The sequence below is a fragment of the Chrysemys picta genome, unplaced genomic scaffold (genome assembly GCF_011386835.1).
Source record: "Chrysemys picta bellii isolate R12L10 unplaced genomic scaffold, ASM1138683v2 scaf404, whole genome shotgun sequence".
Lineage (NCBI taxonomy): Eukaryota > Metazoa > Chordata > Testudines > Emydidae > Chrysemys > Chrysemys picta.
In genome coordinates, this window is record NW_027053111.1 from 23,237 (window position 1) to 51,110 (window position 27,874).

At 44.1% G+C, this 27,874-nt stretch overlaps 1 protein-coding gene across 1 annotated transcript in view; it reads right to left on the reverse strand.

Annotated features, from left to right (window-relative positions):
- The window catches only part of LOC135978688 (uncharacterized), a 28,433-nt gene continuing 559 nt past the window's right edge, over positions 1–27,874 (reverse strand). The window contains exons 2-8 of the mRNA XM_065579541.1: positions 24,924–25,033; positions 22,711–22,810; positions 20,012–20,317; positions 18,379–18,450; positions 16,484–16,583; positions 11,854–12,158; positions 1–104 (exon numbers count right to left, since the gene is read on the reverse strand). Coding sequence (XP_065435613.1) covers positions 1–104; positions 11,854–12,158; positions 16,484–16,583; positions 18,379–18,450; positions 20,012–20,081 — 651 coding nt within the window. The 5' untranslated portion in view covers positions 20,082–20,317; positions 22,711–22,810; positions 24,924–25,033. The remainder of the gene's footprint in view (positions 105–11,853; positions 12,159–16,483; positions 16,584–18,378; positions 18,451–20,011; positions 20,318–22,710; positions 22,811–24,923; positions 25,034–27,874) is intronic.

Genomic DNA, 27,874 nt, shown 5'->3' on the forward strand with positions numbered 1-27,874 from the left:
TTACCTTGTAGCTGAGCTTGTAAGTGTCGCACTGCTGCCCAGCTCTCCCGTCACTTCCTCTTCCATCGGCCTCGCTGCTGAGGTCTCACCAGTTGGTGCAGACACTGTGAGACAAAAGAGAACCATCAAAAAAATCCATATGGGAGCAAACATGGAAGGCAAGAAATTAAAATTCCCCAGACAAAAGGCCTTGCTAAACTGGAGTGAAGTTTGAAAATCCTCATTAGTAATCTGAGTGTTAAAGGCCTTGCAAGAACATTGGAATTAACAGAGAAAATGTCGGAAAGCTAAACAAGTCAGAACGGAGATTATAAAAATGTTACAGTTTTGTAATATTCAATAAAATAGATAAATATAAATTAAGGCTGACATTCCAAAAAATAACCCCCATATATTTGGAAGTATGGAAATTCACACTTTAAGTCACCCGTACAACCTTCACTCAGCCTCATGGTAACACCAGTATTCTATCTTCCCTTCTATGTTCCTTTCATAACAAACTTGCAAAACAGCAGTGTTTCTATCCCTTTCACTTTTTGGAGTCATGTTCTTACATCAGAATCTCAGTTTTCTTTTCTTTTTTTAAATAAAAGTTTCTAGACTTCACGGTTGCAAAGAAAAGTTTGAAAAGATGACTCCTAAAAGTTCAAAACCCAGAAGGCAAGTAAATAGATTTAATAAATTAATAAATAAATAAATAGAAATGCATTGCATTGCATTTGAAATCTCATATTTTAAAACCAATCTCATGTGTGGGGTGAGTAATATGAAAACAGTGTTAAGTTTGAATTAAAGCCTGTTTTTTCCCCTAAAATACTACATCTGCACCCATTGGGAAACCACATGTTTTGCAATTTGCAAGTTGCCATTAAAAAAAGTGAACCATAGACTACCAGTTTACATTCTGTAACTGGAAGAAAGCTGAAATTGTGCCAATATTTTAAAAGAACAAACAGGGTTGACCCAGATAATTGTAGGAAGATTATGGAATGTCTGATATGGGACTCAGTTAAAAAAGAATTAAAGGAAGGTAATATAATTAATGCCAATCAACATGGGTTTATGGAAAATCAGTCCTCTCAAACTAACCTGATATTTTTTTTTGGTTGATAAATGTAATAGTGTTGATGTAATATACTTAGACTTCTACAAGAATTTGACTTAGTACTGCGTGACATTTTGATTAGAAAACTAGAAAGATATAAAATTAACATGGCACACATTCAATGTATTAAAAGATGGCTAACTGATAGGTCTCAAAGTGTACTAGTAAACAGAGAATCATCATTGAATGGGTGCATTTCTAGTGAAGTCCCACAGGGACTGGTTGTTGGGCCTATGCTATTTAATGAATTTTTATGAATGATCTGGGAAAAAAAACATAAAATCACTGACCAACTTTGCAGGTGACAAAAAATGGGGGAGTAGTAAATGATGAAGAGGAAAGGTCACCAATGCAGACTTGTCTAGATCAGTGCTTCTCAAAGCCAGTCCACCGCTTGTGCAGGGAAAGCCCCTGGCGGTCCGGGCCTGTTTGTTTACCTGCTACGTCCGCAGGTTCGGCCGATTGCGGCTTCCACTGGCCGCGGTTCGACGCTCCAGGCCAATGGAGGCTGCGGGAAGGGCGGCCAGCACATCCCTCAACCCACGCCGCTTCCCGCCGCCCCCATTGGCCTGGAGCGTCGAACCGCGGCCAGTGGAAGCCGCAATCGGCCGAACCTGCGGATGCGGCAGGTAAACAAACCGGCCCGGCCCGGACCGCCAGGAACTTTCCCTGCACAAGCGGCGGACCGGCTTTGAGAAGCACTGGTCTAGATTGATTGGTAAACTGGGTGCAAGCAAACTGTGTTTTAATATGGCTAAATGTAAATATAGACTGTGATGTTGCACTCCATATGTTTTATGGAAATATGCTTATGAATGTAAATATGATGTAACTGGAATACGCTTTATGCAAAAGGTCTCTTGTAAGGTATCATTCCAAAGGTTATAACCTACTGAATATATTCCTTCCGTTTGTATGCATGTATCATTCTTGTATCTGAAGCTAGAAATATGAAGTAGAAGTCTGAGGTGCTATTGTAATTATGCAAAGTCTGGGCCATTAATGGTTGTTTAGAATCTTGATGGCTCCCATTGACCAGGACAACTGACGGTAAATGGTTTTTTTACCTGCTAGCCTTCCTGTGTACGTGTGGACCAAAGCAGGAAGAATGGAGACAAGAGATACCAGAGACATGTGACAATGTCACATGACACTGGAATACATCTTAATCATTATGGAAGAGGCAGGGGTGAGGACAAGCACAGACAAAAGGTTCCTGCCTTGTGCCAAAGCTATAAAAGGGGGTGGAGCAGGACAAAGAGGGCTGCCAGTCATGAGAAAGCCCCCGCTTATCATCTGAGATGTAAGCTGGAACTAAGAAAGACTGTACCAGGGAAAAGGATTGGGCCCAGACTAGGAAAGAGTCCAGTCTGTGAAGTAAACTTATTGGAACATCTTTGAGGGTGAGCTATTACCTGTAATCAGCTTCTTAATGTATTAAGCTTAGACTTGCGTTTTTGCTTATGTGACTTACTTTGTTCTGTCTATTACTTGAAACCACTTAAATCCTACTGTTTATATTTAAGAAAATCAATTTTGTTTATTAATAAACCCAGACTAAGTGATTAATACCTGGGGGAGCAAACAGCTGTGTATATCTCTCTATCTGTGTTATAGAGGGCGGACAACATGCCCACTATTCTGTGTCGACAACTTTTGTCAAGCCTGACATACTCACTACACCTAACACACTGTTGTCATGATATATACCCAAAAGGTATGTGCTGGAGTCAGAGTTGCTGAACCAGGGCTGCTAAATGCACACACGCTCAGTGCAATGCCTGTTTTCTGGCTGGGAATGTCCCGACAGGGAGTTATGTTAGCAGAGCATTTTAAGTCGGTCAGGATTACAGGACAAGCAGTGACACAACCTCTCTCTGGGCTGAGTTGACCCCAAATGGTTACAACACGTTATGGGCATACTGGGGCATCGCTCAAAAAGAACAGCATTATGGCTATGTGCATGTTTAATCTTAACTTTGTAATTTCCTGAAGTTTGAGTTTCGCAGAACTCAATATTCCGGAAGCTACAACAATGCACCCTTAACTTTGTATTAACAAAGTTTCGCTGCCTAGTTTTTTAAACAAAGAGAAATGTTTATTGGTAGAGTTAGTCATCATTTTGATAGCTGTAGTCCTCACCTAGGTTTGCAGATGTGATGCTACAGTGACCAGGTTACAGCCAAAACCCCTAGCTTCTATATAATGATTTTCATCAGTAGCTTTCAAAGAATTGTACATCATTATGCCCATTTTACAGATGGGGAAACTGAGGCACAGTGAGGTGAAGAGACCTGCCCAAGGACACTCAGCAGGCCAGTGGCAGCAGTGGGTATAGTCTTAGTCCATTGACCTCTTCACTAGACCACACGGTTGCCATGTGATTCCTTAGCACTCATCTCCACTCTTGTATATTTTGTTATAATGGAATGAGAATAATGGTTGTGCTTTGAAATGTTTGCAGTGTGCAGAGACTAGTGTGTGTCTCTCCTTGTCACTGCTGCCCCACCATTCTTTGTGACATTCAGCCCCACACCAACATTTCCAGCTCCCTCTTCCTTTGTGACCCCATTAAACCATTACTTGCATTGTATAAGCCATTAATATGTTAGAAGTTGCTTCTTGTTGTCGCCTGCATGAATATATCACAGGCAGCAGCTTACTGGAGGACGACATACTACCTTGGTTATGTAGCCATAGCTACACACTGAGCTGGGCCCCTCACTTCCACTACCCATTCCCAGCTGGGACTCTTGCCTCTGCTTCAGCTAGGCTTCCCCAGCCATATCTCAGGTTCAAGCAGTCTGTCTCCCCTCCAAATGAGGCTCCTCCTTCACTCACTCTCACCAGACCGCCCCCCTCACTTCCGTCTGCACAGGGATGAATCGGACCCAGAACTGATCCCTGCAGAACCCCACTCATTATACCCTTCCAGCATGACTGTGAACCATTGATAACTACTCTCTGGGAGTGGTTTTCCAACCAGTTATGCACCCACCTTATAGTAGCTCCATCTAGGTTGCATTTCCCTAGTTTGTTAATGAGAAGGTCATGCGAGACTGTTTCAAAAGCCTTACTAAGGTCCAGATATACCATATCTACCACTTCCCCCCATCCACAAGGCTTGTTACCCTCTCAAAGACAGCTATCAGGTTGTTTTGACATGATCTGTTCTTGACAAATCCATGCTGACTATCACTTATCACCTTATTATCTTCTAGATGTTTGCAAATTGTTTCCTTAGTTATTTGCTCCATTATCTTGCCTGGTACAGAAGTTAAGCTGACTGATCTGAAATTGCCTGGGTTGCCCTTATTTCCCTTTTTATAGATAGGCACTATATGTGCTCTTTTCCCGTCTTCTGGAATCTCCCCTGTCTTCCATGACTTTTCAAAGACAATTGCTAATGGCTCAGATATCTCCTCAGTCAGTTCCTTGAGTATTCTAGGATGCATTTCATCAGGCCCTGGTGACTTGAAGACATGTAACTTATCCAAGTAACTTTTAACTTGTTCTTTCCCTATTTTAGAATCTGAACCTACTCTATTTTCATTGGCATTCTCTACGTTAGGCATCCAAATGCCACCAACCTTTTTGGTGAAAACCGTAATAAAGAAATCATTAAGCACCTCTGCCATTTCCACATTTTCTGTTATTGTTTTTCCCTTTTCATTGAGTAACGGGCCTACCCTGTCCTTGGTCTTCCTCTTGCTTCTAATGTATTTGTAGAATGTTTTCTTGCTACCCTTTATGTCTCTAGCTACTTTGCTCTCATTTTGTGCCTTGGCCTTTCTAATTTTGCCCCTACATACATGTGTTATTTGTTTATATTCCTCCTTTGTAATTTGACCTTGTTTCCACTTTTTGTAGGACTCTTTTTTGATTTTTAGATCATTCAATATTTCCTGGTTAAGCCAGGGTGGTCTCTTGCCACACTTCCTGTCTTTTTTACGCTGTGGGATAGTTTGCTCTTGTGCCCTTAATAATGTCTCTCTGAAAAACTGCCAGCTGTCTTCTATAGTTTTTCCCCTTAGACTTTCTTTCCAGGAGATCTTACCTACCAACTCCCTGAGTTTGCTAAATTCTGCCTTCTTGAAATCCATTTTCTTTATTTTACTGTTTTCCCTCCTACCATTCCTTAGAATCATGAACTCTGTCATAATATCAGGATCACTTTCCCCCAAGCTGCCTTCCACTTTCAAATTCTCAACCAGTTCCTCCTTGTTTGTCAAAATCCAGTCTAGAACAGCCTCTCCCCTAGTAGCTTTCTCCACTTTCTGGAACAAAAAAATTGTCTCCAATACATTCCAAGAACTTATTAGATAATCTGTGCCCTGCAGTGTTATATACTCTAAGGTAAAGGTGATACTTGGACAAGTTATATTCTCAGGTGGTTTTATTCCAAGATCCCCAAATTTGCACCATTTTCTCACTGTAGAAATGCATTTTAGAGCAATGGAAATATTAAAATCAGCTTCTTACTGAAAGGGCTGTATATAAGGAATTCCTTCACCATGCTTCCCCCTCGAACTCTGTACCTGGCACAAATGAGAATCTTCAAGCCAATAGAGTGTGTCTGTGGATTTACAAGTGCTTTGAAATATCAGCTTTTATACCAGAAGCTTTGTTTTGGGGCAAAAATTCCAAAAGCAGAACTTCCAGCTGAAACGGGGAGAGAATTTAATGAGTAACACCTGTTCTCAAAAAGTTTCTGTGGAAAGTACTCAAAGTCTTAGTTCATAGGTGTGGCTCAGGCTCCAGAGAAATGGCACAGCATAGCACCTTGATCCATAGGGGATTTCAGGTGACAAACACCGTGGCTTGAAACAAAACCCCAAGGGCATAGGTGTCAACTCTGTGACTACTCTGGGGCTGGAGCACCACAGAAAAAAAAAAAGTGGATACTCGGCACTCACCAGCCATAGTGGTTCGCCAATACGGCCACAGATCAGCTGTGGAGTAGCCCTGCCCCCACCGATCAGCTGTTAGGTAGCCACGTCGCTGATCAGCTGTTTTGTGGCCCCTGGGCTGGCAGCAGCTGCTGCAGTGGGGACTGACCCAGCCCTGCTTCAGCCCTTAGTGGGGCTGTTCCAACCAGGGGTGCCTTAGGGTTGGGCAAGGATAGGGGGCATCAGGTTTGCTCTTCTCCACAGAGGCCCTGTGTGATCAGCAGCATGAGACCCTGCTCACCTGAGGCCAACCCACCTCCTGCCTGCATCTCCTGGGCAGGCTCCCTGTGTGGCTGCAGCTCCCAGGCTAGCTTCAACCACAAGCAACAGGTGAGTCCTGTCTGAGACAGAGGGAGACCAGCTGGGGCTGGAGGTGAGTGGGGCTGCCTGCTGCTGGGTCAGGAGAGGGGGAGGAAAGTGCATGGGTGCATTTTGGGGAGGGGGGCATTGGTACCACACCTTGCCTTTGTTTGGGGGGAGTGGGCAGGTGCACATGGAGTCACTGCCACTGCTCCCCCTTTTCTGCAAGTGCGGAGCTGCTCTGCTCTACCTGGGCGGGGCAGGGGGCGTCTGTTCTCAAACGCGCCAGTTTTCTACTGCTGGAGGTCTGCTCACAGTGCATGCCCCAGCCCCAGATGGAACTCTTAAATGCAGCACAGTTTGAATGTGTGATGAGTTCTGTGCTTCTCCTAGCTTCTGCCCTTGAGGCAGAGAGTTTGTTTATAAACAGAGGCAGGACAATTAAGATGACAAAACGCTTGTCATTAAATTAAATTAAGGATTGTTAAATGATGCTGAAAGCATTGCCAGGCACTCCAATTAAAAGATCAAAAACAAAGGGTAGGAATAAATGGTCAGTTTTCAAAATGGAGAAAGTTATTAGTGGTGTCCCTTAGGCTCTGTCCTGGGACCTGTACTGTTTAATATAAAATCATAGGACTGGAAGGGACCTCGAGAGGTTATCAAGTCCAGTCCCCTGAATCCATGGAAGGACCAGCACCATTTAGACCATCCCTGAGAGGTGTTTGTCTAACCTGCTCTTAAAAATTTCCAATTATGGAGATTCCACAACTACCATGGGCAATATCCAGTCATTAACCACCCTGACAGTTAGGAATTTTTTCCCAATAGCCAACCTAAACCTCCCTTGCTGAAATTTAAGCCGATTGCTTCTTGTCCTAATCTCAGAAGTTAAGGAGAATAATTTTTCTCCCTCCTCCTTGTAACAATCCTTTAGGTACTTGAAAACTTATCACATCCTCTCTGTCTTCTCTTTGCCAGACTAAAAAAAACAATTATTTCAATTTTCCCTTAGAGGTCATGTTTTCTAGACCTTTAATCATTTTTGTTGTTCTCTGGACTTTCTCCAATTTGTCCACATCTTTCCTGAAACGTGGTGCCCAGAACTGGACACAATACTCCAGTTGAGGCCTAATCAGCATGGAGTAGAGTGGAATAATTACAACACTCCTGCTAATACATTCCAGAATTATGTTTGTTTCCCCCCCAACAGTGTTACACTGTTGACTCATATTTAGCTTGTGGTCCACTATAACCCCTAGATCCCTTTTTGCAGTACTCCTTCCTTGGCAGTCATTTCCCATTTTGTATGTGAGCAACTGATTGTTCCTTCCTAAGTAGAGTACTTTGCATTTGTCCTCATTGAATTTCATCCTATTTACCTCAGACCATTTCTCCAGTTTGTCCAGATCATCTTGAATTATAATCTATTCTCCAAAGCACTTGCAACTCTTCCCAGCTTGGTATCATCCACAAACTTTGTAAATGTTCTCTCTATGCCATTATCTAAATAATTTATGAAGATATTGAACAGAACTAGACCCAGAACTGATCCCTGCAGAACCCCACTTGTTATGCCCTTGTAGCATGACTGTAAACCATCAATAACTACTCTGGGAATATCAGAGGGGTAGCCGTGTTAGTCTGAATCTGTAAAAAGCAACAGAGGGTCCTGTGGCACCTTTGAGACTAACAGAAGTACTGGGAGCATAAGCTTTCGTGGGTAAGAACCTCACTTCTTCAGATGCAAGGGAAGAAGTGAGGTTCTTACCCACGAAAGCTTATGCTCCCAGTACTTCTGTTAGTCTCAAAGGTGCCACAGGACCCTCTGTTGCTTTTTACTCTGGGAATCTTTATCTAACCATTTATGCATTGTAGCGGGGTGAGTACCCATTCCCGTTCCCACTCCCACCCTGGAGAGGTTGGAAAAGCCCTGCAGAGGGCTGGGGCTGGCTAAGGTAAAACCCTGGCTGATTGGGGGAAGTGGCTGCAGCTGGGGCCACACCCCAAACTAAGCCACTGGGCCGTATAAGGCCAGGGAAGCCAGAGGCAGCAGTTTCTCCCTGACTTAAGAAGGAGATAGGCCTGGCTGCTGGGGAAATTCACCTAGGGGACCTAGAGGGAGGCAGGGCTGGAAAGTGGCCATAGGAGCTGGGAAGCTCTAGGCCAGCAACTCGCCAGACTGCAGGGCCTAGTTCTAGGCCCACCTAGGTATTGGGCTTGTAAAGGGGCAGCCTGAGGGTGGGTAAAGGCAGCCAGTCCAAACCCCTGTTGCCTGTGCTGATCGGCTGATAGACGGTAGTCTGCCCCAGGGCATGGGGGCTAAACAGAGACTGGCAGTAGCCATGACTGAGGTGATGTGGGGATAGGGGGTGGGGGTTCCCCTGGGGTGGAGAAACCCAGTAAGACTGTGGGAGGGTTTTGCAGGAGGCAGAACCCTGAAATAAGGGCCCTGGGGCCATGGGAGGGGCCCTGGGGCCATGGGAGGGACATGGGGGGCCAACGGCAAGCAGATCACTGGCCTGTAGAGAGCCCTCTTGGGTCAAAGAGCTAATTTCCACAGACAACCAGTAGGAGGCGCCACAGGGATGAGTCTGCGCTGTGCTACATGCATCCACCTCATAATAGCTCCATCTAGGTTGTATTTCCCTAGTTTGTTAATCAGAAGGTCATTCGAGACTGTATCAAAAGCCTTACTAAAGTCAAGGTATATCACATCTACTGCTACCCCTTAACCACAAGGCTTGTTACCCTGTCAAAGAAAGCGATCAGGTTAGTTTGATATGACTTGGTCTTGACAAATCCGTGCTACTATTACTTATCACATTATCTTCTAGATGTTTGCAAATTGATTCCTTAAGTATTTGCTCTATTATCTTTCCTGGTACAGAAGTTAAGCTGACTGTCTGTAATTCCCTAGGTATTTATTTGCCTTTCTATAGATGGGCACTATATTTACCCTTTTCCATTCTTCTGGAATCTCTCCCATATTCCATGATTTTTCAAAGATAATGGCTAATGGCTTAGATATCTACTCATCCAGCTCCTTGAGTATTCTAGGATGCATTTCATCAGGCCCTGGTGACTTGAAGACATCTAATTTGTCTAAGTAATCTTTAATTTGTTCTTTCCCTACTTTAGCTTCTGATGCTACCCCATTTTCACTGACATTCACTATGTTAAGCATCCAATCACCACCAACCTTCTTAGTGAAAACCGAAACAAAGAACTCATTAAGCACCTCTTCCATTTCCACATTTGCCATTTACAAGAACTGGAAAATGTTGATGTCATATGAGGGCTGTGTCTCAGTACTTCATTGTTTAAAAGACCCTAACTTTGGACTAACCGTACCCCAAGACCTGATAAGACACAGCAAATTTCAAGGCAATTTAAGTATGCACATGGATTATAGAGCACATAAGAAATTTCAGCTGTTAAGTAGTAAACTAGATATGACATTATATGATTATAATATAACATCTCATTGAAGTGTGACACATGGCCAGAAAAGGGTTAAGCAAAATTCCAGGCCAAATGACCCAGAGTCAATGTATAGAGGCATGTGAGAACAGTATGCAAGTAATAATTAGGACCATTCAGTGCCACTTCAGAACTTTGACGTGCAAACCTGTCTTGTTAGAAATTAGAAGTAATACTAGTTGTGTTTACTTATATCTTATAGATGCTAACCACATAAACAGATAGTTCCTGTCTATCACTATAACTGTTGATTCAGAGATCAAAAGGGAATATTAACTTTAGATGAATCTTGGGTGAAATAATGTCATGGTCTAGATGTCTCTTTAAAGTTTGTGATAAACTGCTTAATGGATAAATTACCTTATGTTAGTTACCATGATGTTTGGGAAACAGACGGTTACATCAAAAGCCTATAGTTTACCCAGGACTGTATAAAAGACCCTTGGGTCCTGATCCTGTTTATCTCTGATCTGCTTAAGGTTTCACACAGGGGAGACCTAAGCCATAAGGCTTGAGATCCCAGTCACTGGCTGGATTTCACCCTGAAATGGACAGTGGACTATAACCTATGGACTATTTCAAAAAGAATTCTTTGCAACTACAAGTTCACCATCTCTGCTATGTATCTGAACCTCAAGAATTGAACTCATGTCTTTATGTATATTGACCTTTTAACCAATATTCTTTTCTTTTTTAATAAATTTTAGTTTAGTTAATAAGAATTGGCCACAAGTGTGTATTTTGGGTAAGATCTAAGTTGCATATTGATCTGGGTGTGCGGCTGGTCCTTTGGGATCGGAAGAATCTTTTTTATATGATTAAATAAGATTTTCAGTAATCATCATCATATTTGACTTGGGCACCTGGATGGAGGCCTGGGGCTGGGTAGTTAAAGGGAACTGCATTGTTTGGACTTCTGAGTAACCAGTGAGGTAATAAAGAAGCTGCTTTGTGCTGGCTTGGAAATCTAAACATTGGAATATCCACCAGCTTTTGGGCGTTTGTCTGCCCCATTCTTTTTGCAGTTCACCCTAATTGAGTGACCTCAGCTGTCTCCCACCAGGACCGTGGTCACACTGAACAAATGCACAGTTTTGCCAAAAGAGTGAGGGGTGACCCTTCGGGGGGTGTGGAGGAATGTGCGGGGGGAGGGGGGCGAAGGGGGCAAGCATCAATGCCAGCCTGCATGGGAGGGAGGGCTCAGGAGTGTGTCTCATGCCAGGCCAGCCCCGCATGGGCGGATGGCAGGGGACCTTTGGTTGGCCCCGCATGCAGGGGTAGAGGGGGGCCCTTGAGCCAGCCATGTGCAAGGTAGAAGGGGGCCTCGGGCTGGCCCCATGCGGGTGGGCAGCAGGGGGACTCGAGCCAGCCCCACGCATGGGCAGGATGCAGGGAGGGCTGGAACCGACGGCTTGCACTGAAGGGGGGTCTTGGGCCAGCCCCGTGCAGTGTCCCATTTTCCCTTTGGGAAAATATGGCCACCCTATTTATTTATGTATGTATGTATGTCAAGTTAAAAATAGGTCAATTGAGAACTCAACATAAAATTCATAAAACAAAATGAATCAATATTATCTCCTTCCAGAGCTGCCAACAAATCTCAACCACCAATAAAACTCCCAGAGATCTTCCAAGGTCTATACCCAGGCCAGCCTTTGTCACAACCATCTATCTGTAAAAGCTCAAGGAAATAGCTATGTCTTGGCCACCCTGCCCTGGATCCCATATTCCCCTATACAACGCCAGGGAGGGGTCCTTACTCTGATGAACAGTGTGTAGCACTAGAGATGTGTACACCTCTGCAGGCCCTGGAATCCTCACCCATTCTTCTTCCATAGTGGAAGAGCTCCACCTCCCTCGCCAGAAAACCCCTGTGTCCAAGAGGCGGAGTCAACATTTGTATCTACTATGTAGGAATCCAGTCGAGAACAGATCCCTCCTATTCCGTGTTGCAGTAATTACATTCTTAGCGTGGAAACATGATTTTTAAAAATCAGAATCCATAATACAACTTACCCTGTACTGAGTATTGTATGTGCTGTTGGAAGTCAGGAAACACGCTTTGTAAACACTCCAGAAATTGCTTACAGGTCAGTCCCCCCTTCCGCTGTATCATAATCAACAATATTCTTATTTTGTTCTTTGCATCCTTTCCTTTGCTGAGTTGATCGTAGTCCTGCTGTGTGATCACTGACTGGCAGAGCAACGCATCCAAGACCTTGTCAGCATCATTCTGAAGTAACTTGATGAGTTTATCTTGGTTTTTGTGTATCATCTCCAAGGCTTTTTCATCTGTGGTTACTGTTACCGAGTCCCATGGCCTGGAACAATAATTCACTTTTAATTTATATACAGTCACTATTGCTAAGGATTAAAAAAGGATATCTCAGCTGTAATGTTTTGGAATGTGGACTCCTTCAGTGATGAGTAATAAGGAAGACAAACAGTTGCAGAGAGAAAATGGTCCTTTTCTAAGTATTTCTTCTATTTGCTGGAATGATGTGGTGAGCTCACTGGAAGTGAGTGAAAAGGTGGCCATTTCGAGTCCCAGCAGCTCATGTATATTTTCCATTGGTGATCAGTACATGCGGAGGCAGCTCTAAGGATATGCATGCCAGTCAGCTGTGAAGGACGGCAGATTTGCAGCAAGCTGGGATGTGACCCATGTCGCACTAACATGCCGCACCACAGACTAACTGTCCATGTGCACCCTGATGTGCATTGATAGTTCCTTAATGTCCTTTGAGCTGTTCCTTTTTGGAACAGGACTAGATCAAAGTTAATTAACGAACTGTTCATGCACGTCATCAGGGTGCACACGATGTGCACCTGACCCTGTGCACATTAATATATGCACAGAGACCTTGGCGTGGACCATGCAGCTGAAGGGCTTGGCCTGGACCCTGGTCACCTCTCCCTGAATGAGCATGAGAGGCCCCCCCAAGGTGGACAGCAACCAGGTAAGTGGCACCCCTTTCTCCCTATCTACCTTCAACCCTACACCTCCTGCTCCTCTCTGCCCCCTTTTTCTAACCCTAGACCAGCTGCCCTTGTGCCCCAGGGTGCTGCCCCCACTTCCTTAACTCTCCTGCCCCTCTGATGTTGTATGATTAAAATATGACCGTGGATATCGTTGTTGCTGTTATACAGTTGCAGCACATCTTACACAAAGTATGCCATGTAAGGTATAAATGGAAAAGTTACAATCTATCAAATATGATTATCCTGTTTGTATGCATATATCCTCTTTGTATCTAAAGTAATGAATATTGACTGTACACCTGTATTTCAATTGTGTTACTCCTGGGGTAACACCCACAAGGTCGTTTGCATCCAGTCTGGCCAGCACATTGTGTTCATTAATGGGCCATCAACTTGAATAGTCCATTCACAGTGGGCCATAGAAGAAGCACTGCATTGACCTTCCTGAAGACATTTTAGCCAGAATATAACCAAAGACTCAAAAAGTAAATGCAAAAAAATTGCTAAGTACATCAGAAGCAGGAAGCCGGCTCAACAACCAGTGAGGCCACTAGTCAATCGAGGTCCTAAAGGACGATAAGGCCATTGTGGAGAAACTAAACGAATTATTTGCGTCAGTCTTTACTGCTGAGGATGTGAGGGAGATTCCCAAACCTGAGCCATTCTTTGTAGGTGACAGATCTGAGGAACTGTCCCAGATTGAGGTATCATTAGAGGAGGTTTTGGAACAAATTGATAAATTAAACAGCAATAAGTCACCAGGACCAGATGGTATCACCCAAGAGTTCTGAAGGAATTCAAATGTGAAATTGAAGAACTACTAACTGTAGTCTGTAACCTATCATTTAAATCAGCTTCTGTACCAGATGACTGGAGGATAGCTAATGTGACGCCATTTTTTTTGTTTTGTTTTTAAATGGCTCCAGAGATGATCCTGGCAATTACAGGCCTGTAAGCCTGACTTCAGTACCAGGCAAACTATTAAAACTATAATAAAGAACAATATTTTCAGACATATAGATTAACATAATTTGTTGGAAGAGTCAACATGGTTTTAGTAAAGGGAAAGCATGCCTCACCAATCTACTAGAATTCTTTGAGGGGGTCAACAAGTATGTGGACAAAGGGATATAGTATACTTAGATTTTCAGAAAGCCTTTAACAAGGTCCTTCACAAAAGGCTCTTAAGTAAAGTAAGCTACCATGGGGTAAGAGGGAAGGTGCTCTCATGGATTGGGAACTGCTTAACAGATAGGAAACAAAGGGTAGGTATAAATGGTCAGTTTTCAGAATGGAGAGAGAGAAATAGTGGTGTCCCTCGGTGGTCTGTTCTGGGACCAGTCTTATTCAACATAATCATAAATGATCTGGAAAAAGGGGTAAACACTGAGGTGGCAAAATTTGAAGATTATATAAAATTACTAAAGATAATTTAAGACCCAGGCAGACTGTGAAGAGCTACAACAGGATCTCTCAAAACTGGGTGACTGGGCAACCAAATGGCAGATGAAATTTAATATTGATAAATGCAAAGTAAACAATCCCAACTATACATATAAATTAGCTGTTACCACTCAAGAAAGGGATCTTGAAGTCATTGTGCATAGTTCTCTGAAAACATCCACTCAATGTACATCGGCAGTCAAAAAAGCAAACAATGTTGGGAATCATTAACAAAGGGATAGATAATAGGACAGAAAATATCATATTGCCTCTCTCTCTCTCTCTCTCTATATATATATATATATATCTCCATGGTACGCCCACATCTTGAATGCTGTGTGCAGATGTGGTCACCCCATCTCAAAAAATATATATTGGAATTGGAAAAGGTTCAGAAAAGGACAACAAAAATTAGGGGGATGGAATGGCTTCCATATGAGGAGAGATTAATAAGACTGGGACTTTTCAGCTTGGAAAAGAGATGGCTAAGGGGAGATATGATTGAGGACTATACAATCATGACTGGTGCAGAGAAAGTGGATAAGAAGGTGTTGTTTACTCCTTCTCATAATACAAGAACTAGGAATCACCAAATGAAATTAATAGGCAGCAGGTTTAAAACAATAAAAGGAAGCATTTCTTCACACAACACACAGACAATCTGTGGAACTCCTTGCCAGAGGATGTTGTGAAGGCCAAGACTATAAAAGGGTTCAAAAAAGAACTAGATAAATTCATGGAGGATAGGTCCATCAAGGGCTATTAGCCAGGATGGGCAGGGATGGTGTCCCTAGCCTCTCTTTCCCAGAGGCTGGCAATGAGTGACAGGGGATGGATCACTTGATGATTACCTGTTCTGTTCATTCCCTCTGGGGCACCTGGCACTGGCCACTGTCGGAAGACAGGATACTGCGCTAGATGGACCTTTGGTCTGACCCAGTATGGCAGTTCTTATGTTCTTAATGGCGCCTGCTATGACTCATCAAAGCATGCAAGGTCATGTGACTTGCTCATGTAACCCTGGACTCCATATTGTACCTGTACTTTTCCACAAACTAAGACTGAGAGCTTTCCCTCTACGTGGGAGAAAGCATAAAAGGCCCTGGAAGCATTTCTATTTTTGGCTTTTTCCTGCTCTAATCTCTGGCCATGGACTTACACTAAAAGAAGCATTCCAATCAATGGACTGAGGACCTTCCAATCTTTCGGAAGTCACCAGAGACCTTACAATCCAGCAGTTCATTCCATCACTGCTTCAAAACTGATACAAGAACTTTGCAATGAGTGCATGGATTTGTTTTCCTAGACCATTTTAACTCTTTCCTCTTTTTTTTCTTATAAATAAACCTTTAGATGTTAGATGATAAAAGATTGGCACCAGCATGATTATTGGGTAAGATCTGAGTTGTATGTTGACCTGGCTATATGGCTGATCTCTTCGGATTAGAAGAACCCTTTGTTTGATTAAACTGGTTTTAAATAACCAATCATATAGTCTAGTGTCTGGGTGGTGAAACAAGGGCTGGGATACCTAAGAAGACTGCATTTCTGACTTCTTGTTAAACAGTGTGGTGAGACAGAAGTTACTTTTGTTACTCCCACCTCATCTGTTTCTGATCCCCCAGGGTTCTGCCCCCCTCACACTATCTGCCCCTAGGCACTGTACCATTGCCTCCCTTCTCTCATGTCATGCCCCATCTTCCCTCTGTATCCTGTCCTTCCACCCCACTTGTCTTGTGATTGTACCCTGTTTTCCTAGTCCTGCCACCTATCTGTCCCCATGTCCTAGTCCCCCGAACCACATTTCTATCCCATTGCAACCTGAACCCAACCTCATCTGTCCTGGTCTCCCCCTGGCTCCCATCCTCACCTTGCGTCCAGACTCTAGTCCCCCTTTATTATTTTCCCATTGTACCCCTTGCGTTGCATGGCTCTTCCTTCCCCAAGCTTCACATCAGGGACCACCCCTGGCCTGGTGCAACTTCCTGTTGTGCAAGTCCTCCCCTCCATTACACCAGCATGAACCAGAAATGACTCTGTTGGACCCAATGGAGTTACCCCACTTTAAAGCTGGTGTGAGCAAGTGCAGAATCAGAGCCATTTTTCTCAGCCCTTTGTGAGCCAGGATTTGTTTCTGATGTGTAGAACAAGAGTCAGAACATCACAGCAATGACCCTGAGGAGACACTTTCCCCCTAAGACCTTCTTTTCACAAAAGTTACCTTCTGGTTGGTGCCGCCATAGCCGTTCCACTGATGTCATCTCCCACAGGGTCCTCAGTCCTATAACTCAGCAATGCCATGTTAGCAGCTGGTGCTGGCACTGCATGATAAAACAGAACAAAACGCTCAGTGAGACATGGAGGGGTTCATAGGAACCATCGTCTGAATTGCTCAGTGCAAAGCATAAATGAGATTATGGAATTGGCAAGTCTACATTTTCCAGTTCATTGGGGTATTGTATACCAGCTACTATCGTACCCAGAGGGAAGATTGCAAGACAGATCTGGCTGGTCGAAAAGCAGGAGTGAAGCTTGATGGCCCTCATGTTCAAATGTTGGAGCTATCTCCCCCATATTACACCACTGTATTGACTTGGAGGGCTCTCAGTGAGAGCAGAATGTAGCCCATTATGTGTAAGTAACCTTTGTCTGGTCCATCCCACTATAAGGGAGGGAAATGATGATTGACAGTATGTCAAGAAGCACAGGGTCCCAGTGGTACAGCTAGAACAGCTGTAGTATCACTAGATTTCCTCAGCATAAACAACTGCAGATACATCAGCAGAAGAAAAGGGTCCTAGAGGACATGATACCCTAATACTAGAGGTTTCTACTCAAAGACAGAAAAACTCGTTTTGCCAGTTTCAAGCCCACTTTAACCTTGTGGGGCTGGAAGTCTGACTGACATTAGTGAGTTTGAGTTCTGCTTAAGCAAGATGGTGCAAAAGGTAGAAGAAAGAAGGGTATCCAGTTAAAAAGGCATATGAAAAATGCAGCAGAGGGTGGGAACAGGAAAGCACAAAGATTATGAACATGGAGCCCAGGGATTGGGCTGTGATGGGGTAAGAAGAGGAGTTGAATAAACTCAGTTGAAATACTAGAGCACAATATTATACACAGGACTCCCACTTTTGACAGCTTTGCTCTTCTCTCTCTAACTCACAGCACAGAATTCCTATTACTCAGAAACACTGTTCTGAGAGGTGCGTCTCTTGTGGGAGCATGAAAGGGAATCCATACATTAAACTGCGGAGGAAAAATATTTGCCATTTCAGTCTGGTCTTGTGAAGCCAAAACAATTTCATGAGGGCTACCGAAAACTTTAGACTACACAAGATTCACTCATTCCCAGTGTAGATTCTGTAGTCACTGCCAGTTATTGGCAGTGTAGGGAGAGAATGGCTCATGCCTATTAATTAACATTGACCAGATTTGATGGCCTCCTCTGCATGACACTGGTTAAACTCCCATTAATATTTTTCTTATAGTTCTGGACACCTTAATACCAGCAATATGTAGGGCATATGGCTGGGATGATTTAGTTAGGGATTAGTCCTGCTTTGAGCAGGGGGTTGGACTAGATGACCTCCTGAGGTCCCTTCCAACCCTGATATTCTATGATTCTAGAAACTGAGGGAATACGCAGAAGAGCAGCACAAATAAATCCTGGGGTTAGAGAAACTAACTGTATTAGGAGTCAGGCGTTCTTGGCTCTCAGTGCCATGTTGTAGGCAACAGGGCACATGGCTTCCTGAGAGAAGGGATGTGACTAGGACTAATAGATCTCATAATGGGACACTTCTGAGGAATATAAGGACTAATACCATACAGTAGCAGACTGTGGAGCAGTCTACCAAGGGAAGGGGTGAATGTCCCAGGCCTTGGAACATTTACACGCCACTGGAGGAGCACTGGAGGATAGACTAGAGGGAATACTGAAACTCTGGACAGAGGGGCTGGGTGGAGAAGATGGGACTCTTGTTAACTCTTTAAAACGGGGAAGGGACTGAGAAGCTCATAGAGGGGTCGCCCCCAGATAAACCACCTTTCTGTTTAGAAAGGTCTTTGTCCACTAGGTCTGCAAAGTGCACTATCCTGTAGAGTTAAAGACAATACCTTGAGGATTCAATGTCTCTGAAGACTCAGGGCCACCTAGATTCCTGGATCTATTCTCCACGGTTACAGACACTGAAAAGAAACAAGATCTTTAAGACTCTCTTTATATCGATTTCTTCTTGGCCTTTTGTCAGAATTAGGAGGGTGTCCCTCATCCCCCAGGATGTTTGCATCACCCACCACAATCACATTGACAGAATTCACATGAAATGCAGAGATAAAGGAAATGTGAATGGGCTTCAGTAAACTGTGTGACAGACAGCAGGGAAAGTGGGAGATGGTGTTGCACATTGCAGGATAAAAGCAGGACTTGCACAGAGACATGATCTGGCCGTGTTTTATTCCAAGATAAAGGGGAAATGTGGCTTTTGTGCCCAGGAATGAAGCTCCTGCAATGAAACCAACTTGATTCATACATTCTACTCTATGGTCATCCTAACTACTTGGAAGGAATCTGTATGACATGGAGACCACCTAAACACTGGCCCCTTTTTCCATTCAATGTCTCTTACACTCTAGTCCTGTCTCAGTCTACATTACAGACATCACCCCTTAGGGTTCATTCAGCTGCTATTTTACCTTTCCCTTAATTAGTAAGAAGCAGACTAGACTGATCAACCCTGACTCCTCGGGTTCATTAACAGCAGGCAGTTACAACCCCTGTTTCTCCATTTCAATAGGCCCAGGTGCTGTGGGATGTTAATATGGCATTTGCTGCACTGAAGACTCCTTTTGTGTCCCCTTTCACACACCAGACCAAGTGCAAACCATGGAAACTGGAAACATTTGCGTCTGCTGGTGGTGACTTTAGGCTGGGTGCACTCCAGGCATCTTGGGATGCACTTCACACCAAATTCAGCGAAGGTGCTAAGGACTTAACTAGGATTTCAGAGTGGTAGTGGAATCTCACATTCCCCCCTTTGTCACCTTAGGTGGGGTCTTGGCCACAACCTGCAAACCTTTACTATGTATGCAGTCCCACTGAAACGTGCAGTCCCCTCACCTGACAACTTGAATGTTCTAAGAGCCACGACCTCTAAGAACATCCATCTAGCTTTTGTTTCATTCACAGAATCTTTTTTGGTCAAACTGTACCAATAGCTGCCTGAAAGCTGCCCCAATAGCTGCCTGAAAGCACTGATTAATTTATGTCAAGGAATAAAAGTTACAAACATGCCAATCTGAAACTCTTGACATAAAATTAATCCATCGGAATGAATATCTAGCAGCTCACCTCACAGCATCCAACAGAACTGACAATCAGCTAAACTCCCAGAGAGCTCGCAAGCCCCGTCTGCACCCCAGCCTTCACCAGACTCCTCCCCCTGCAAAATAGCTATGTTACCCATCCTGCCCTGGACCACACATAACCCCTGCACAATGACCAGCAAGGGACCCTACAGAGCTGCACTGTTTGTTGCACTGGAGATGCATATGCCTGTGCCAGGCTCCCTCCTGCAGTGGGACTGCACCACTTCCAGAACCAGGGAACCCCTATGTCCTAGACACAATGGCATCATTTGCTACTAAATAAGAATCTAGTTGGAAACGGGTCCCCATTCATTTTGTGACAATTGCATTATTACTGTAAAGAAATGTTTAAAAAAATAACAGAATGAATGATACCACTTACTATCTCCTGAGTATTGCAAATGTTGCTGTAAATCAGGATATATCCTTTGCAAACTCTCCAGAAATTGCATACAGGTCAATCCCCCCCTTCCTTGGAATCAGAATCAGCAGTTTTCTCATTTTGTTTCTTGTATCATCTTCTTTGTTGACTCCATCGTACTCCTGCATTGTGATGACTGACTGGCAGAGTAACTCATCCAAAACATTGTCAGCATCATTTTGAAGTAAGTTGACCAGTTTATTCCGTTCCCTTTGTATCATCTCCAAGTACTTTTCAGCAGCATTTGCTGTTACGGAGTCACATGGTCTGGAATAGTAATTTTTTTTATACATTAACTGTACCTCAGGATCAAGAAATAGACATTTGAAACAACTATCGTTAGATTGGATTTAACATAATATTTTGCAGAAAAAATGGTTACCTACCTTTTTTGTAACTGTTGTTCTTCAAGACATGTTGCTCATGTTCATTCCATCCTAGGTGTGCATGTTCCCACGTGTGTGGTCGTCAGAGATTTTGCCTTACATTATCAATAGGATCAGCAGTGGCACCCCTTGAGTGCCGTGCTCATGCATCGGTATATCAGGCACCACTGACCTCTCAGTTCCTTCTTGCCGGTAACTCTGACAGAAGGGCAGGTAATGGAATGGATGTGAGCAACACATCTTGAAGAACAACCATTATGGAAGGTAGGGAACCGTTTTTTCTTCTTCGAGTGCTTGCTCGTGTTGATTCCATTCTGGGTGACTCACCAGCAGTGTCTTTGGAGGTGGGCTCAGCGTTCACAGTCAGCGTTCATGCAGCTTGCAGCACTGCTCTGCCAAAACAAGTGCCATCTCAAGCCTGCTGGGTAATGCATAATGAGATGTGAACGTGTGGACAGACAACCAGGTAGCGGCCCTACAGATATCTTGGATTGGTACGCCCTAGTCGAGTGTGCCATCACGATTGCCAGCGGAGGCACTTTTGCCAGCTCAGAGCAGTAGTGGATGCAGGCAGTGATCCAGGATGAAATCCTTTGAGCAGACACTGGGCGACCTTTCATTCTGTCTGCCACCGAAACGAGCAACTGTGTCAACTTACAGAATGGCTTTGTCCTATCTATGTAAAAGGCCAGCACGCTCCTGATGTCCAGGACGTGCAAACTGCATTCCTCATCTGACGCATGAGACTTTGCAAAGAAGACAGGTAAGTATATGTCCTGGCCAGTATGAAACTGGAAAATTACCTTGGGCAGAAATGCTGGGTGTGGCCACAGCTGGTCCTTATCCTACTAGAATACCATATAGGGCAGTTCTGAAGTAAGTGCCCTGATCTTGGACATCCTGTGGGCTGATGCTATCACAACAAGGAACGAAAACTTCCAGGAGAGAAGTAGGAGAGAGCAAGAAGCCAGAGGCTCAAAGGGGAGGCCCCACAGCCTCAACAGCATAAGATTCAGGTCCTAGGGAATGGCAGGGTCCCAGATTTGTGAGTAGAGATACTACAGACCTTTCAAAAACCATGCCATCATGTTGTGAACAAAGACTAACCTGCCTTGAAGTGGATGGTGGAAAGCCAAACTAGTGGCCAGGTGGACCTTGATCAATTACAGGGACAAAGCTTGGAGCTTTGCAGAAGATAATCCACAATCTCCTGCAGCAAGCCCTGCCCTGCCCAGATATGCCGTCCGAGGCCCTGCCTGTGAGCCTTTTCCACTTGGCCAGGTAAGTCACTCTGGTAAAGTCTTTTCTACTACCCAGCAAGACCTGCTGAACTCAGGTTAAGTGTAGCACTGCCAGGTTTGGGTGCAGAAGACTGCCATGGGGCAAAGTCCCCAATGGGACTCTAACTTCTAACACCTACTAAACATTAACTACTTATAAACAAACTATTTACAATGCCCTAAGGCTTGAAGTCAGAAGAGACGAAACCGCTAGACCTTGCTAGGCAAGGGAAAGGCGCTCCAACTAATCACCATGGGCAGTAAGAAAGAACTGGGAGGGCGTAGGGCCAGCAGCGCCTGATATACTGACGCTTTAGTGTGGCACTCAAGGAATCACCACTGCCGATGCTACAGATACCGCTAAGGCAAAAATCTCTGATGACCGCACACATGGGCACACCTAGAAGGAAATCAACATGAGCAAGCACTGGAAGAAGAACAAGCCTTCTTCAGTAGAGACTAATCAGCAAAGTTAAACAGTTGCAGACAGACAACACCTGTTTACAAGTATTTCCTCTGCTACCTGGAATGATAAGCTCAGTTTACTAGAAGGGGGTGAAACATGGCCATTATAGATCCCAGCAGCTCATGCAAAGTTTCTGTTCAGCATCAATGTATGAATGTACGTAACTTTTTCTCCTTTTATCATCTTCACTAAAATCAGCAATAACCATCAGGAGCCACCCGTTTGCCATTCATGGTGAACATTACCTCAGCTCTTGGTATTGTCCACCTCTAGAAAGGCTAACAAACCTTCTGCCAGGTCTCCTTTCACTTACACCTTCATGAAACAGAAATGACTCAACTGGAGCCAGTGGGAGTCAACCCATGTAAAGCTAGTGTAAGGGAAATTGGAACCATCATTTTCAGCCCATGCTGAACCAGTATTTTCCTCTTGTATGTATAACAACAGTTAGGACATCATGGCAATGACTCTGGAGTGCCAGCTGAGGAGACACTTTCATTGTAAGATCACTATTTTCAGAAAATTTACCCTCTGGTTGATGATGCCAGCGAATCAGCACCAGTGCCATCTCCGACAGGTTCCTCAGCTGTGCGGCTCAGCGATGCTGCATTACCAGCTGGTGCTGACACTGCATGATAGATCAGAACAAAACGCTCAGTGAGATCTTGCTGGGATCATAAGGACCATTGTCTAGGCTGTTCAAAGCAAGAATGAATCCTGCTAGGTGGCTGACAAATCTACTGTGACAGACTGACAAAATCTTGAATGAATTTTATTAAATAAGGTTAAACTTTACTCAGCTAAATTTATCATGGTTAGGAGCCATTGAATTAAAATGCAATGTATGTGTTGTTATATGTATGTACCTTCTCTAGGAGATTGACTAAAGCAAACTCTGGAAAGGGTTAGGAATTCCAAAGGACTTTTTTGTGACAATACACCTGAAATGGAGTTCCTAGGAAGTACCTGGGGAATGCAAATGAACCATTTCAAACCAGCATTTTGAAGATAGGCCCTGGGGAGAGAGACCCATTGTGTACTAATTACCTGCCTCTGGAAACTCGAGATCAACTGTATAAAGGGTGAACTGAGCATGCCACAGAGTGTGCTTGTTTTGAGCTGAAGCTGTAATGAAGTTTTAGCCACATGGAATCCCCTAGGATGGGGGCTTGAAGGACTGCTCCTGCCAGAACCCATGTTAGGATTGGGGGGTTCATGGTAAGCTTATTAGCATGTGTGTAGGTTCTTTTATTGTTTTTAATATCTGTAATGCTTCTTGCCTTAAGAATAAAGTAGGTTTGCTTAGATAGACCTACGTGGTCCTTATAACTGTTGCATTTTTCCCCACAGTGGTCCAGGTAAACTATGCCAGCTCAGGCTCTGAACCACTAAACACTAAAGCAAATGTTTCATTTTAAATGTTGCCATAATCCTACTGAATTTAAGATTTCCTCACAACCACCCAGAGCTGTGCTTTGGAATCCAGAAAAAACAGAGCCACAGCCCCTTGATTGGTGGGAGGATCCCAAAATAGTTTACAGCTGGAGGGGATGATGCTACCTGCACATAGTGGTGCTGATGCAGATGAGTTGGCTGCTGAATCATCACTCACAACATTGAGGGCTTGTGTACACTACCCGCCGGATTGACGGGCAGCGATTGATCCAGCAGGGGTCGATTTATCGCGTCTAGCATAGACACGATAAATCGACCGCTGAGCGCTCTCCTCTCAACTCCGGTACTGCACCAGAACGAGGAGCACAAGTAGAGTCAACAGGAGAGCGTCAGTCGTCAACTTATCACAGTGAAGACACCGCAGTAAGTAGATCTAAGTATGTTGACTTCAGCTACGCTATTCACGTAGCTGAAGTTGCGTATCTTAGATTGACCCCGCGCGGTAGGGTAGACAAGCCCTCTGACTCCACATGGATCTTACTCTTCATGTGGGGCCAGACAGGCTCAAGGAGGTGCTCACTCAAACTTCATGGAGGGCAGGGAGGCAACTATATGAGCTCACCAGTTCTGCAGGCTGATGGCTCCTTCAGAGGGCCAGCTTGGAGGGGTTATGGAAACCAGAGCTAAACACTGTGTGCTGTAAAACCATTTGGGATGGACTCTGGTTCCAGGGACACGTGGTGTGACTGCTCCCAAGTCCCTACATTCCTAGATCAGACTCTCCAAAGACAGTGAACAACAGATTTGATTTGTGTGTATTCAAACCAGAAACCTGACGCTGAGAGGTACACCCATCCAATAAGGGAACACATGTACCACATGATCTATGTATGTCAGCAAAGCAGATATTAAACAGTCACAGCAAACTACCTTAGAATACGTGTAGGTAATCATTTGAATAAGTAAATAATTTTAGCAAAAACACTGTGTTTATGGAGAATGGGCAAACAGAAAAAGAAACAAAATTCACTGAATCTGTAACTCATTACAGGTTATTAGCCAGCACTAAGTGCTTGAGGTCATAGCAAAAAGTCTGACAGTGGGAAAAGGGATGGGGGATGAACAAGATGGAATTTAACAGGACTGGGTCAACTTCTGTGAGTTTATTGGATACACTTTTAAAACTTTTATCACTTCAGTGTGTCTGTGGTGCCAGACTATGATGGGTTTAGGAAGGTTCTGTCTTCAGAGAAGACTTTCTTCACTAGCTCAGCAAGGGCATGATGACTGTGTAACATGGAGAGCAGGAGAAACAGTGACAGATAAGAGGCTAAACAGGACACTACCTGCAGCAATTCCTTTCATGGAGGACGATGGGTCTTCGTGACTCTCAGGCCCCTTCTCTGGGAACACAGGGCCATCTCGATTCTCTGGCCTATTTTCCATATTTCAAGATCTTGGAAAGAAAACCAGATAAAAATCTATTTGGGTCCATGAAGATTCTCATGATCATAGAATCATAGAATATTAGGGTTGGAAGAGACCTCAGGAGGTCATCTAGTCCCACCCCCTGTTCAAAGCAGGACGAACACCAACTAAATCATCCCAGCCAGGGGCCTTAAAACCCTCTAAGGATGGAGATTCCACCACCTCCCTAGGTAACCCATTCCAGTGATTCACCACCCTCCCAGTGAAAAGATGTTCTTGTGTCCTTAGATATGATCCCATCATCCCTTCCTTCCCCCATTCAAAGCATGCACCAGGAATCCAAACACCAGCACACTGGACTTGCCCAACTTCATGGAAAATCTGATTCCCAAACTTAATACAGAATTTCTAGTTTAGGAGCTGTAGAAACCCACAAATCCTGCTAATGCCCCAGAAGCCCCATGGCTGCATCTGTCCAGTGGGGTAAGGACACTCACTGTGCCAAAGGGAGAAAGATCTGCCAGATCCAGGCAAGTCTCAGAGCATCCCCCTATGGATCTTAGCCCTGGCGGGGAAGCTGATGGAGCGGGAGTGTGTCCTGCCAGGCCCTGCCCTGACCCTGAATGGAGACAGAGCACAGAGTTCTGAGGCACTGAGGTACCTTGGGGAAAGAGAACAAACTCCCCAACCCCAAGCACTGGGCAGAGGAAAATGAGGGTAAGTGGCATTGCAGGGTTGGAAGTTGAGACTGGATGTATTTCTAGGAGATACACTCTGGCTCAGAAGGAAGTCCTGGGTGTGATGCTGGAATCACTGGGTGGGTTCTTTGGCCTGGGTTATGTGGGAGGTCAAACTAGATGATCAGAACAACCCCTTCTGGTCTTACTATTTATGAATCTACTGGGGGTGGGATTCGACACCTGGTGAGACGCACGCTGGCTCCTCATTGTTCCAATTTAAATCAAATTTCCAAATACACCGCTACCTCGATATAACACGACCCGATATAACACAAATTCGGATATAATGCAGTAAAGCAGTGCTCCGGCGGGATGGGGGGGTGTGGCTGCGCACTCCAGTGGATCAAAGCAAGTTCAATATAATGCGGTTTCACCTATAACACGGTAAGATTTTTTGGCTTCCGAGGACAGTGTTGTATCATGGTAGAGGTGTAGTATTCATTTGGTTACCAGGTTCTGGAATTGGCTGTATCCCTTGGTGAGATTCGATGCTCACTGCTTTGGGGGTTAGAAGAGATTCAGACACCCGTTCTTCAAAATGGAGTAACTGGGAAGTTGAGATTTATGGCAGGATAAGAAATACAATCAGTGCGTTGGACAAAATCTGCATCTTATTTATTGGCGACTGGAACTGGTGATACTAAGGGTGTGTGTACACACCTGTTGTGCATAGACAGACACATGCTAATCCTGTTCAAACTAGCACACTAAAAATAGCGGTGTTGCCACAGCATCACAGGCAGCAGCTTGGTTAGCTGCCTGAGGATATGCACAGATGCTCAGACAGGTTTGTACTCAGACAGCTAGTCTGAACTGTCGAATGTGCCCCCACCCCCCTCTGCCACCCCACTGTTATTTTTAGGTGCTAGTTTGAGCAAAACTAACACATGGATGATTAGGGGTCTGTAAAACATAACCTATGAGGAAAGATTGAAAAAATTGGGTTTGTTTAGTCTGGAAAAGAGGGGACATAACTGTTTACAAAAACCTAAAAGGTTGTTACAAGGAGGAGGGAGAAAAATTGTTCTCCTTAACTTCTGATGATAGGACAAAAAGCAATGGACTTAAATTGCAGCAAGGGAGGTTTAGGTTGGACATTAGGAAAAGCTTCTTAACTGTCAGGGTGGTTAGGAACTGGAATAAATTGCCTAGGGAGGTTGTGGAATCTCCATCATTGGAGATTTTTAAGAGCAGGTTAGACAAACACCTGTCAGGAATGGTCTAGATGGTGCTGGTCCTGCTGTGGGTGCAGGGTACTGGACTTCATGACCTTTTGAGGTCCCTTCCAGTCCTGTGATTCTATGTACATCTGCCCCAGCTGGGAATTATACCTCCCAGCTGTTGTGTAGATGTACCCCAAGACTAACAGAGAGTAACATGGTCCGGGAGGGCCCAGGTTTCTTTTAACTTTCCATCTCTGTACATTTCAGCCATTGATCATAAGAATTTTCTGTATGATTAACAATTTAAAACATGCTTGTAAATTGTTTGTGGATGCACCAATAGGTAGCAATCAGCATTAATCGATATCCACTCATTAGTGCTCCAATCCTTCAAAGACTTACAGCCATGCTTAACTTTACTCCGTTCAATGTGACTACTTGCTTGTTAAGATTTTGTACATGTTTCTAGGATCAGGTCCTTGAAATCAAATCTTTGCAGTCTAGGTAATGAAATGAGCATTGAAAGCAATTCACAAACCTGCTGAGTCAAGGAAGACATAGGAATAGGAAATACTGTGTCACTGAAGTCTTTGTAATCTGTCTACAGAAGTAAACTATAAAGACATCCCTGAGCCCACGGTCCTTTCTGTACACAGTAACCCCTATGTCTTTGTGGCGTCAGAAAACTTTAAAAAAGTATTTCACTCACATAATAATGTATTGTATAAAACTACAGAAGGTCACCAAAGTGCTCGGGATGCCAAACATTTAAAACACTTATGTTAATATGTGAATGAAACAGATAGAAATCAGACACCGTATGAAAATGAATCAATATTGTTCAGATTCTGAGCACCTTACTTTGCTCTTCCTCAGTTTTCAATGGTCTTGATTCAGTTTTATTCCACTGAACCCCAAGGGAGTTTCACTGAGAAAGGCTCCCCAGGACTGACCCAGAGGTTTTTG